Raw genomic sequence first — 11,750 nt, 5'->3', positions numbered from 1 at the left:
ATATATATATATTTATTTATTTGTATTAAGTTGGTCGCATATATTTCAAATAATTTTCTGGCATAGTTCACAATATTGTCTGGGAATGAAAGGTTGAGTTTATGGAGTTTAGCCATTTGAAAATTAAATTGTGACATAAAAAATGAGCATTAATCAATCAACCGTAAAATAGTATAGATAAGAATACAAAATTATTACATATTCACATCTATATAGTTAAGCCATTTGAGAATTAAATTGTGACATTAAAAATGAGCATTCATCAATCAACCATTAAATAATACATATAAGAATACAAAATTATTATATATTCACATCTATATTTAAATTTTACAAATAATACATTTAAGTTAAGACAGAAAAAAGAAAAAATTAAACATAAAAGTACGAGGTGGTGAAATTTAAAATTAAGGTCCCACCGAGATTTGAACTCGGGTTACTGGATTCAGAGTCCAATGTCCTAACCACTAGACCATGGGACCGCAGCTTATCAATGCTGAATTTATGTTATATATTACCTATATATTAAATTTCACCCTTAATTTAATATATCAACTTCCATAGACATTTGGTGCTTTCCATTTCAAAACCCCATCTTATCAGAGTCAGACTAAAGTAAATGAGGCAAACGTCATCAGCAGGTTATGTCTGATGACGTGGCACGTTGGGCTGTTCCTTTGCATCACTTTTGGGCAAATTGGATCCGAAACGAAAGAGGCAGGTCTACTTTTGAATTTCTAATTTCGATGGTCTCTGATATTTTTTTTTTTTTGACTGTCTTGTAATTTACGATGATGAACACTTGCTATCTTTTTCTCTTGCTCGGAAAAATGTGGAGTATCAGATCCCGTAATGTTGTTTATCATATCATTATTATTGTACTTTGTCCCCTCATCAATGCCTCAACTATATTATTAACTCAGCAAATAAAAGGCAATCCTTGATTATTATCTTGGTAATAACCTAATAGTATATGGTGAATATATGTTTTATTCGGATAATATTAAAGAAACAAAAAAAAAGTTTAAATTTATGTTGTTTAATATTCATTAGAATTAATATTCATTAAATTTATGTTGTTTAATATTTTTAATTATTTTTTATTCATTAGAACATGGATTCACGAGAGGTTGAAAAATGATGCAAATATTTTATTTTTTCTGTGCTTCAATAATTTGAGCGGCTTCTAATAAATTATTTGTTACTATTTTAGTTTCTTATCTTGCCAAACAATAATGCCCGCCACCAACTACGTACATGAACTAATGTCAATGCTCTTGCTTACATGCGGGATAAAGTAAATTAAAATGAAATGATGTTTCATAGTTAAGAGTTAATGATCAAATTTATATTTTTATTTTATATTTTTTAATTATTATTAAAATAAATAAATAATTTTAAATATAATAAATATATAATTATAGATGTTATATATATAAAATGATGATGTTATATATATAAGTGCTTTTGTAATTAAATTAGCATAAGTTTAGCAAAAAAAGAAAAAATTATATGCATCACTGCTTTTTTCTTTTTTACGCTTTTCCTGTATAAAGATTTTTGTTTGAGCATAAAAACTTAATGATATAATACAAAAGATTTTGTATATAGTACAAAAATTTTGCACATAATATAAATTTATTGATATAATATATAAATTTTTGTACATAGTATAAAAATTTTATACGATAACACAAATATTTATAAGTACATAAATTTTTACTGGGAATTTATTTTATTGATTTGGTCGGTCAGTCAACATTCTAGCTAGATATGTAGTCATTTAAAATTTATGTATTATACATAAAAATTGATGTATTGTGTGTATTTTGTTGGTTGTATGTCAATGTTTTAGATATGTGATCCTTCCAAAATTTCTATGTTGTGCACCAAAATTTTTATATTATGCATCAAATTTTTTGTATTATATATTTTGTTAGTTGGGTGTCTATGTTCTAAAAATGTGGTCTTTAAAAATTTCTATGATGTAGATACACAAAAAATTGTGCCGTGTATCAAAATTTCTATGTTCAATAGCTTCACTTAACATATATAGAAAAAAAAATGACAATGGTGATGATGTCTTGATGATAATGAAGGAGGATTGGAAGAAAAAAAAGAGGAGAACAAATAAAAAAAATGCAAGGCAACAATGACACCAAAACAAGCATATAATAAATGATACTTGATTGAACTTGATTCAAAAAAAATTTTACCATATAATTTTATTGATATATAAAATTATAAATGTTAAATTAAATAAGATAATTTTAAGTTATTATCTCTCTAAAATGAAATGTGGTTTTTGAATAATACAATAATAAATTAAATTATTTTTATTTGTCAATTAAGTGATTACGTATCACAAAATTTATGCCAAACAATTGTATCTTTCAAGAATTAATTTTATACATTTAATTTTTGAAAATCAAGATACGTATTATCTTTTAGAAAATTATTTGATTATTAATCATCTAAGATAGTTACAAAAGCATTCAAAATTCATGAAAAATTTTAAACATAAAAATAAAAGTAAATTCTTATCTATCATTAATAATTGTTCATGTCATAATCCAAATAAATAAAGTCATGACTTAAAATGAGTTGGTTTTTTAATAGACCCAATGAAATATGTCCATACTAAAAAAAATAGTCCAAAAATTACATGAGTTAGCCTACCCGACTTATTCGGGTATCGGTATTATGACTCTGTCCGATCCGACTTGTGCAGAAACTAATAATTTGTCATCCCACTATCTCAGATATTATCAATAGATGAGTAACCACTTCAATGTGTGATAACTTTTCATGCACTACAGAAAAAAAATTATTTATTCACTTTATATGTGAACTATGAAAGTAATGACCAACTCATCACTTTTTTTTTTATAAATACTCTATTAAATACAGGTATTTTTTATTTTCTAACAATTCTCATAAACATATTTAAATTGTTGCTGACTTAGGTATTAGATCAGTCTTTTACAAGTATTTCCAATCGCTATCTACCTGAAGACACCTCAAACACCTTTTCTACCTCCTCCGACTTTTTTTTGCAAAGCCTATTTGTTTGTCAATTCATTTCAAGTATGCCTTAAAAAAAAAAAAATTTTAATAATATTTTCAAAAAGGTAAATTCACCTTTCACTGTATGAAAAGTAATAATAGTGACTTCTTTTTTAAAAAGTTGATGATATAAGTATAGAAGAATATGTCTGTTTTTCTAATGATATAAAGCAAATTTGTTAAGTAAGTAAATAATTAATTTATTATTTTTAACGTTTGAAGGACTCTTTATCCTTCAAATTTTAGTCAAAGACTATATTGAGTTTACTATACGAGAATTATTCATAAAGAATTTACATTATTTACTCAACTAGAAGTATAATTTTTTTTTTGTCTATATAAATGATCAGAAGTCAAACTCTATCTTCATATATATGGGCTAACTATTTTGTTTCAATGCTATGTTTTGTTTTCCTTTTTTTTTAGGTACAAGTGTTCTACGTAGATCAACTAAGGATTAATTATAGCTGAATATGCTACACTTTTTTATGGTTACCCTGTGTGACTCTCTCTGTGTATGAATATTTGTGTGGATCTGAAGTACATTTACTAATTTTATTTAATATCTTTTTCCTATAAACAACCACTCACTAATTTTCTTCATATCTTTTTATCTTAGTATTTTTATACGCATGTTTTATTTTATGAGTGTTGGAGCTTTTGCAGGTAAACGTCCAACCACCAAAATTATACACCTTAAAACAAGAAGATAATAAACGATAAATTTATATCTTTTACTCTACTGCCTGCTAGAACCAAATAAAGTTTAGTTATACTCTCATCCAAAAATGTTACTTCAAACAATATAAAAGTTAGCGATGAATAACCAATAGAGTACGATGAGCATTTCCATCACTAGATATGGACGACCTACTCTTTTCCGTTTTCTTTGGCCTACAAAAAGCCTCGGTTCTGTCCTTGTTGGTGTATCTGAGGAAGGTACTAAGGACAATAATGATAGAAATAAAGCAGTAAGTGATATAAAAGCACACAGGCTCAAGGAAAGGAGAAGATAATAACTTGCTATAAATGCAATTGCCGTGCAATCTCTCACATAAATACAGACATAACGGCCAAATGTGTCCCCAGTGAAACCACACACTCTGTTCCGTTGGCATGAGGAAAGAATTACAACAATGGCCAAAAGCCAACAGAACCTTTGGTGGGCCATGGGGTTTCTCCATGCAACGGCCTAATGCCCTACAGCCCTAATGTGTTTTCTTTGTTTTTGATTTTATAAATTTTGAGTAAAATACATACCTTTTCTTAAGAGATAATATTAAGGGATAAGTAGGTTTTCGGATCTAATTTTTAGAGTCAAAATTAAAATTATTTTTAATGTTTTCTTTGTTCAAAATGGTTCTGAATATTATATTTGATATTAAAATTATTTTTATTTAAAAAGAATAAATTTTGGATAAATTTACTCTATAAAAATTAATGATTACTATTAAAAAAAATACCATCCTTAAAAATAGTTTTTCATTTTATCAAAAACCACAAAAGAAAATAATATTTCATAAAATATGAAAAAAAAAACAAAAAACAAAAGAATTTTCATAGTTCATAAGATGGTAAAAGAAAATAAAGTAAACTAATAAAGATCTTGTTTGGACGAAAAAATTTTATTTGAGTGAGCTGTCAAACAGCTTTTCTTCTGAATTACTTTTTGAATTCGCATTTTTACTCTATTCTTTTTTATTCTTTGAGGTCGTTGATATACTTTAACTCTAAAACACTTAAAAAAATTTTATCGCGCTATCGAATGACATAAAAAAGAGATTAAAAATTAAGAATTTGGAGTATAGAAAAGTATATTTTTCACTCTTTATCAAAAACAAAAATTTAAAAACTCAATTAATTAAACCAAAATTATGTAAGTTAGTTAATAAACTCCATATATTTTAACACAATTTAAAATAATAAAATGATGTTTATCAAGACCAAACAAAGGTCATTTCACGACCCAACCCAAACAAAGGTCAACTAGCCTCAGACATGGCACTACGGCGTTGAACTTGCATCTAAATTACCCTACTCAAACACAACACACATTTAAAAGTTGGTTCTTGTTTTATATCATAAGTTTTTATATCAACACTCCATAATTTTGTCAACTTATCCACCAAGGATTCTAAATACACATCAATTGTAGTTTTAGAGTTACTTAAATTGAGTATAATGTAACTTAGAAGTGGATAGAGATCCTTCGTACACATTTTTAGGAAAAAATTGTGTAAGAATATCAGGCCAACAAAAGTATGTTTTCTAAACGTTAGAGTTTAGTCTGAGTTCATCAAAATACAAGATTAGTCTAATGTTTTTTAGCTATAGCAAAATTTGGATGCATTTGATCAAAATCTAAGGATACCTCAACGATCGATAGATGAGATATAAAACCGTCGTCTGCGCTATTTTCGCTGTGCCACATCATATATAGGGCCAAACTCATGGAAGCATATTATCTTTTAAGTTTAGGGATTAGAATAATCAGGATTCTTTTCTATTCTAAAATAAAAAAAAATTTATTTTCTAAAAAAATAATTAGATTTTAATTGTTGGTATAGGGTTTTTTGTTTTTTGGGCATTTAGGTTGAGTTTGTAGCACTTCTGGCGAAACTCACTAATTTTATAAAATTCGCTGCATGAACTTTATTTCTTCTCTCTCCATAAATACCAGATTGGGTGAGAAGAAAAATTGAATACTGGATAATATAGCCCATGGCAATAGCAACCAATATAAGAATTTACAAGAGTACACAGAAATAATGTAGTAAGAATGGTGCTCCCCAATACTTAAAGTTTGAAAAAACCTAATTTGGTTTAACAATAGTTGTCATTATCATCGATGATATTAAAGAAATCAGGCTTGTTGTTTCTCCAATTTTCCTTCTCATCTAAATTAAACTAAACTAATTTTTTTAAAAAATTAAAAATTTTGATTATGGTATATATTTTTTTTAAATTAGAAGCACAGAAACAATTCAAGAGTATATATTTTTTTCAAATTAAAAGCACAAAAGAGATTAAAAAGCATAGAAATTTAAAGTTCGTCGCAAGCACTAAGAATTTTATGAATTTTATAAAGTTTGCTAAAAGTACGACGAACTTGTCAAAAAAAAAGTTAAATTTGGATAATTAAAATTTGAATAATGTTTTTGGGAGAATAATTTTTTTTATTTGAGAATAAAAAAAAATCCTTAGAATCAAGTAATGTATTTTTTTATTGAAATTCTATTCGTCTTTTGTTTATCAAGCTCATTTTTTTTTGCTTCATATTTTAATGTCTTGTAAAATTTGCTAGTGAGGTTTTTATTCAATTTTTAATATAATATGCAAGCATTTGAGTAACAATATTTTTTTTTTGAAAAAAAGAAAAAGCTAAACACTCAAAGTGGAGCATACACGGAAAAAGGTAAAAACAAAACTAACTAGCTATTATGTCATCTCTGGCATAGCCATCAACAATATACGCTAGTTCCCACACCATTCTGCAGCACTAAGAAACGATTGTGCCACACACTCTACAACGCCTACTGTCTTGTTCTGAAAGATTACATCATTTCTCCGTAACCAAATGTTCCATATCACAGAAAAGAACCCAACTAGCCAGAACTTGCGCACCTCCTGTCTCATAGACATGTACCTCCAACTCTCAAAGTGATCTTTCAAGGTGCCGGGAGCTGTCCACTTCTGACCAAATTCTGAAATCCATCCACACTACACTTGCCAAGAAAACTCATAAGCTACCAACAGGTGATGAACACTTTCATCTGCTTTCTTACACAACACACACAGATTATTAGGTGGTCCTAGGATACCCAACCTACTAAGCCGGTCCTTTGTGTTGATCCGGCCAATCAGAGCAAACCAAGAGAATAACTCAACTCTAGGCGGAACTAAACCTCTCCAAATCTCTTTTATGAACCTGTACCTCAGAATCTCCTCATCCATAGTCGCTTCCTGCAAGACTTGCACAAATGAATTAGTCGTATAAACACCTTCCTTATCGAATTTTCACACCACTCTATCTTGCACTTCTGCTATCAGCCCAACAGATTGCAAGGCATACAGCAGCTGATCTAAAGTCTCTGATTCCCACTGGTGGAGCTCCCGCCTCCACTGAAAATGCCAAATCCACTCTATCCTATCCCAAAACCCACAATCCCCAATTGGTGATCCTTTTTGGTTCGAAATGAAGAAGAGCCTCGGATAACAGTCTTTCAGTTTTTCTATTTGCAACCACGTATCCTCCCAAAATTTGGTAGTCCTGCCATCCCCTACCTCAATCGCGAGGCCATCAATCATCTTCTGCCTTACTTCTTGCTCCTTTATTTGTAGATGACATATATCTCTCCATGGACCCTCTCTTACTGGTAAAATCTGAGTAGATAGCAACTGATTTGGGTTCAGTCTATTGCAAGAACACACAATTTTCTTCCACAACGGACAGTCCTCCTTCGAGAAATGCCACTACCATTTAAACAGTAAAGCAATGTTGCGAACCACTACATCACCCACTCCCAGCCCTTCTAGCTTCTTTGGTGCCTGGGTCACCTCCCATTTCACAAGAGCCATGCCAGGTCGTCCGTCATCTTTCTCCCAGAAGAATCGCCTCTGTAAAGAAATGATTCTTCGAGCAACTGCATTCGGCATCTTATACAGGCTCAGGTAGTACACTGGTAGGCTATTTATGACAGACTTAATGAGTACCAGCTTTCCAGCCTTACTTAGCACCTTCACTTTTCATAGGCTGAGCTTCTCTTCCACCTTCTCTATAATCAGTTTCCAAGTTTTTACTAACCGCGGATTTGCTCCTAAGCTAATACCAAGATACCTCACTGGCAAGGTTGCTTCTTGGAATCCAAGCATCTGACACATCCGACTGGTCCACTCCTGACTGTAATTCACTGGTATCAAGCTAGACTTCTCAAAGTTAATGCTCAGTCCCGACATAACCTCGAAACACCTTAGAAGTCTCTTATAACTCCTCACTATCCCCTCTTCTGGCGGGCAGAATAATATTGTGTCATCTACAAACTGTAAGTGTGATAACTCAATATCATCCCTACCGACCAATAGTGTGGAAATGCGACCGTTCCTCATTGCCTCGCCGATCATTCTGTTGAGCACATCCACTACCAAGACAAACAGGAATCGCGATAACGGGTCACCTTGACGAAGTCCCCTCTCTATTTTAAATGATTTTGAAGGGGATCCATTAACTAGAATAGAGATGGATGCCGACCTTATACACTCCTTTACCCATGCCCTTCATGTACTACCGAAACCCATTTTCTCTAACACCGTATAAAAAAAGCACCATTTAACTCTATCGTAGGCTTTGTGGAAGTCCAGTTTGATAATCGCTGCTGCCTTTCTTTGTCGTTTTAGCCAATGTACCGTTTTGCATGCAATTAAAGCTCCATCGTGTATCTTCCTTCCTTTCACGAAGGCACTCTGGGACTCTCCCACTAATCCTGGCATTACACTCCTCATTCTTCGTTTCAACAATTTAGAGATGGCTTTATACACACAACCAACCATGCTAATTAGTCTAAGGTCTTTTATCTCTTTCGCCCCAACGAACTTTGGTGCCAACGCTACCCATGTTACATTGGAGTCTGCTGGTAGTCTTGCATGCTCAAAGAAGCTCAATACAGCTGTAGTGAATTCTGATCCAATCTCCCCCCAACACTTTTTTATAAAATTCATGTTGTATCCGTCATTCCCTGGTGCTTTCGAAGATTCACAGTCCCATACCGCCTCCTTTACTTCCTCTGCTGAAGGTATCACCTCTAAGGCTTCAGCTTCCTCCCTCTGCAGTCGGTTCACTAAACCATCTCTAAAGCTCACCGTTGAGGAAGCTTCCTAGTGGTACAAGCGCTTATAAAAGTCTCGAATAGCCACCTTTATCCTTACTTGATTCCTTATTACTCTCCCATTAATTACCAATGACTCGAATCTGTTATTCCTTCTTCTTGCCGAGGCGATATTGTGAAAATATTTAGTATTCCTATCCATCTCCTTTGCATTCCGGGCCCTAGACATTTGCTTTCAGTGGACATCCTGCCTAACATACCACTTCTCACAGCATCTCACTAGCGCCCTTCTCCTTGACTCCAATGTACCATCATGCAGACCACTACTTACCATATCGTCCACCTTCTAGATCTCTTCTTCAAACTTCCTTATCTTCTCAGCTATATTCCCAAAATGCTGCTTATGCCATCTCTGAACTGGAACAAACAGCGCTTTCATCTTGTCTAGGAGCTGTCTATCACCTAATTCCCTCCACTCTTCCTTCACCATTCGTAGAAACCCCTCATGCGTAAACCACGAGTCCAAGCTCCGAAAAGGTCGTGGGCCATCAAACTTTCTGCTCTCTTCCATAATCAATGGGCAGTGATCTGATAACCCTCTTGGACCTCCCCTTAGTCTTGTCCCCGGATACATCTCTAACCATCCCAAAGTGACTAGGCTCCTATCGATTCGACTGCACGAGCTCCCCCTAAACCATGTATACCTTCGATCATTTAATGGCAAGTCAACCAGCTCCATATCATTTATCCAATCTCTAAAATCCTCCGCGGATGCTGATAATGTAGTAGCTTATTTCCTTTCCTCCAAATGCATAATTTCGTTAAAGTCACCTAGAAAATAGGCCGGTACCTGGCACAACCCTGCAATATAACTCAATTCTTCCCATACTACTAGCTTTTCAGCTCTCACATGTGGTCCATACACTAGACAAACTGCACATTGAAAGTGAACTTTTATCACAATCCCTTCTACACACATCCATCTATCTCCTTTAATAGCAATTAGTCAATTTGAACACTGTTTCATCCCATATGAGCAACAATCCTCCGGAGGCCCCAACTGAACTTACATACTCCCACCCAGCTCCATCTCTGCCCCAAATACGCATAACGTCAAACTTGGTTACCAGCTCCTTTTTTGTCTCTATCAGCCCCAACATATCCAAACAAGATTTATTTTTAAAATTCTTTACCATACTTAATTTTCCAGCACCACCTAAACCTCTAATGTTCCAGGAACTAATAATCATTTAACATTAACAGAACACACCTGGTTGCGATACTTTGGCCTGCTTCTTCGCATTTTCTCTTTTTTCATTGCCTGTCGCCGCTTCAGTGCCATTGCCTCATTTTTCTCCTGCAGGATTGCCATGATATCCTCCTCATCGCTATACTGAGCACCAGACTCTACAGCTAATTTCCAGGCTTCTTTGTTCTCGGCCATCTCATCTTCCTAGCTCTGCCTTTGTTCCTCCCTGCGAGGTTCATTTCTATCCTCCACGCTAGCCTTAACCTTTGACCCAGCTTCTGATCGTCTCTCATCTGCCCCTCTTGGCCTCTGTCCCCATCCCCTGTCCTACGTTTCATCGGTCCATTTCCTCCCTGCGTTTTCAGTCCTGTCTCATAATGAATTTGTCAGTTTTTGTTCTGTGCATATCTGTTCATGTCTGCAGCCTCTCCCTCTTCATGACTAGCACCCACTGTATCTTCTCCCATATTCATCTTCGCAATTTGAGTCATTTCCCTAGTCGCCTCGTTAAGGTCCAGTCTCTGTCTCCGATGGTGGATACCGTTACCCCGAGGCGTTGCTCCTGTCCCCACTGTCTTCCTTCCAGCGAAACCCCCAACCATGACCTCCCGTGCAGCCTCCTCATTCCGGATCAACTTCCCGCTGATAACCTTCGAGTTGCTCAGCTTCGTGGCCATAGCGTCCCCAGCCCCGTCAAGCTCATCGCCCATTTTGTCTTCGATTGGTTGCCGCTCCCCAGCCGAGAAGCATCAGTCGCCTCGGCATCGCGACACTGACTTCTTCCTTCCCCCACAAACCCCCCATTGCAACCCTTGGTCTGCTGTCACGTGAAAGCTCCACCTGTGAACCACCTGCAGCCTTAGCCTGTACTCCTTGCCGGGTCACAAAATTGGACTCAAGCCCAACCTTGCTAGTTGGCCAACTAGGTCCATCCTTGTGAAGGCCCGTACCACACTCTCTTGTCTGGGACTCCTTACCATCCTTATTGGGCTTTGTTGCTCTTGGCCCATTAGACTTACTTGTAACCTCCTTAATATTGTCTCCATGATGCTCCCCATATTGACATGTTACCGTTTTGTTAGAATCATCCTTCTCATTAATCGCTCTTGATCCCTGAGAATCCTCCTTCTTATTAAATTTCGGACAATTAGCCACGCCGTAATGTGAATTCAAATTCTGATTATTCCATTCATTTAAATCCACTAATGAATTTACGAAACTATCCTTCTCAAATTCATCGTTCCTGTGTCTCGGCAGCATGAGCTCAGCCGCCTGATCCCAGACAGCCACCAGACTTCCACCATCATAATTCATGCCTCCGCCACTTCCATCAAGTTCCGTCACGTCAGCCTGTAAAATTTGTCTGTCTTTTAACTCCTTGTAGCTATCTTGAAAACACTCTGTTCAATATACCTCCCCTCCCACTTCTCTGACGAGGACATCAAACCCGCTTGTACCTATTGTGATGTGAATCCAATCGTTAATCATATCGAAGATACACGTATCAATCAAAACTCAAACCACGCTGAAGGAATTACACGACTCCGTTAATTTATCAAGCTTAACCACCTCGCCCCATTGCTCCTCTATTCTGCGGAAGGATTCTGTTGACC

The 11,750-nt window shown here is 34.8% G+C and overlaps 1 protein-coding gene and 1 non-coding gene across 2 annotated transcripts; both read right to left on the bottom strand.

Moving 5' to 3' along the window:
• Positions 1 to 410: 410 nt before the first annotated feature.
• On the bottom strand, positions 411 to 482 carry TRNAQ-CUG (transfer RNA glutamine (anticodon CUG)). Its single transcript has one exon. It is a non-coding gene; the product is annotated as a tRNA-Gln (tRNA).
• Positions 483 to 6,540: 6,058 nt separating this feature from the next.
• On the bottom strand, positions 6,541 to 9,117 carry LOC107478348 (uncharacterized). The gene is made up of 7 exons (XM_052258213.1): positions 9,019 to 9,117; positions 8,352 to 8,937; positions 7,871 to 8,258; positions 7,624 to 7,753; positions 7,090 to 7,539; positions 6,888 to 7,029; positions 6,541 to 6,770 (listed from the first exon to the last, which is right to left on the bottom strand). Exons 1-7 carry the CDS (start codon positions 9,115 to 9,117, stop codon positions 6,541 to 6,543), a joined length of 2,025 nt encoding a protein of 674 aa, XP_052114173.1.
• Between the last annotated feature and the right edge of the window lie 2,633 nt (positions 9,118 to 11,750).

Source organism: Arachis duranensis, chromosome 3, assembly GCF_000817695.3.
Source record: "Arachis duranensis cultivar V14167 chromosome 3, aradu.V14167.gnm2.J7QH, whole genome shotgun sequence".
Lineage (NCBI taxonomy): Eukaryota > Viridiplantae > Streptophyta > Magnoliopsida > Fabales > Fabaceae > Arachis > Arachis duranensis.
This window is presented reverse-complemented; position numbering and strand designations above follow the sequence as displayed.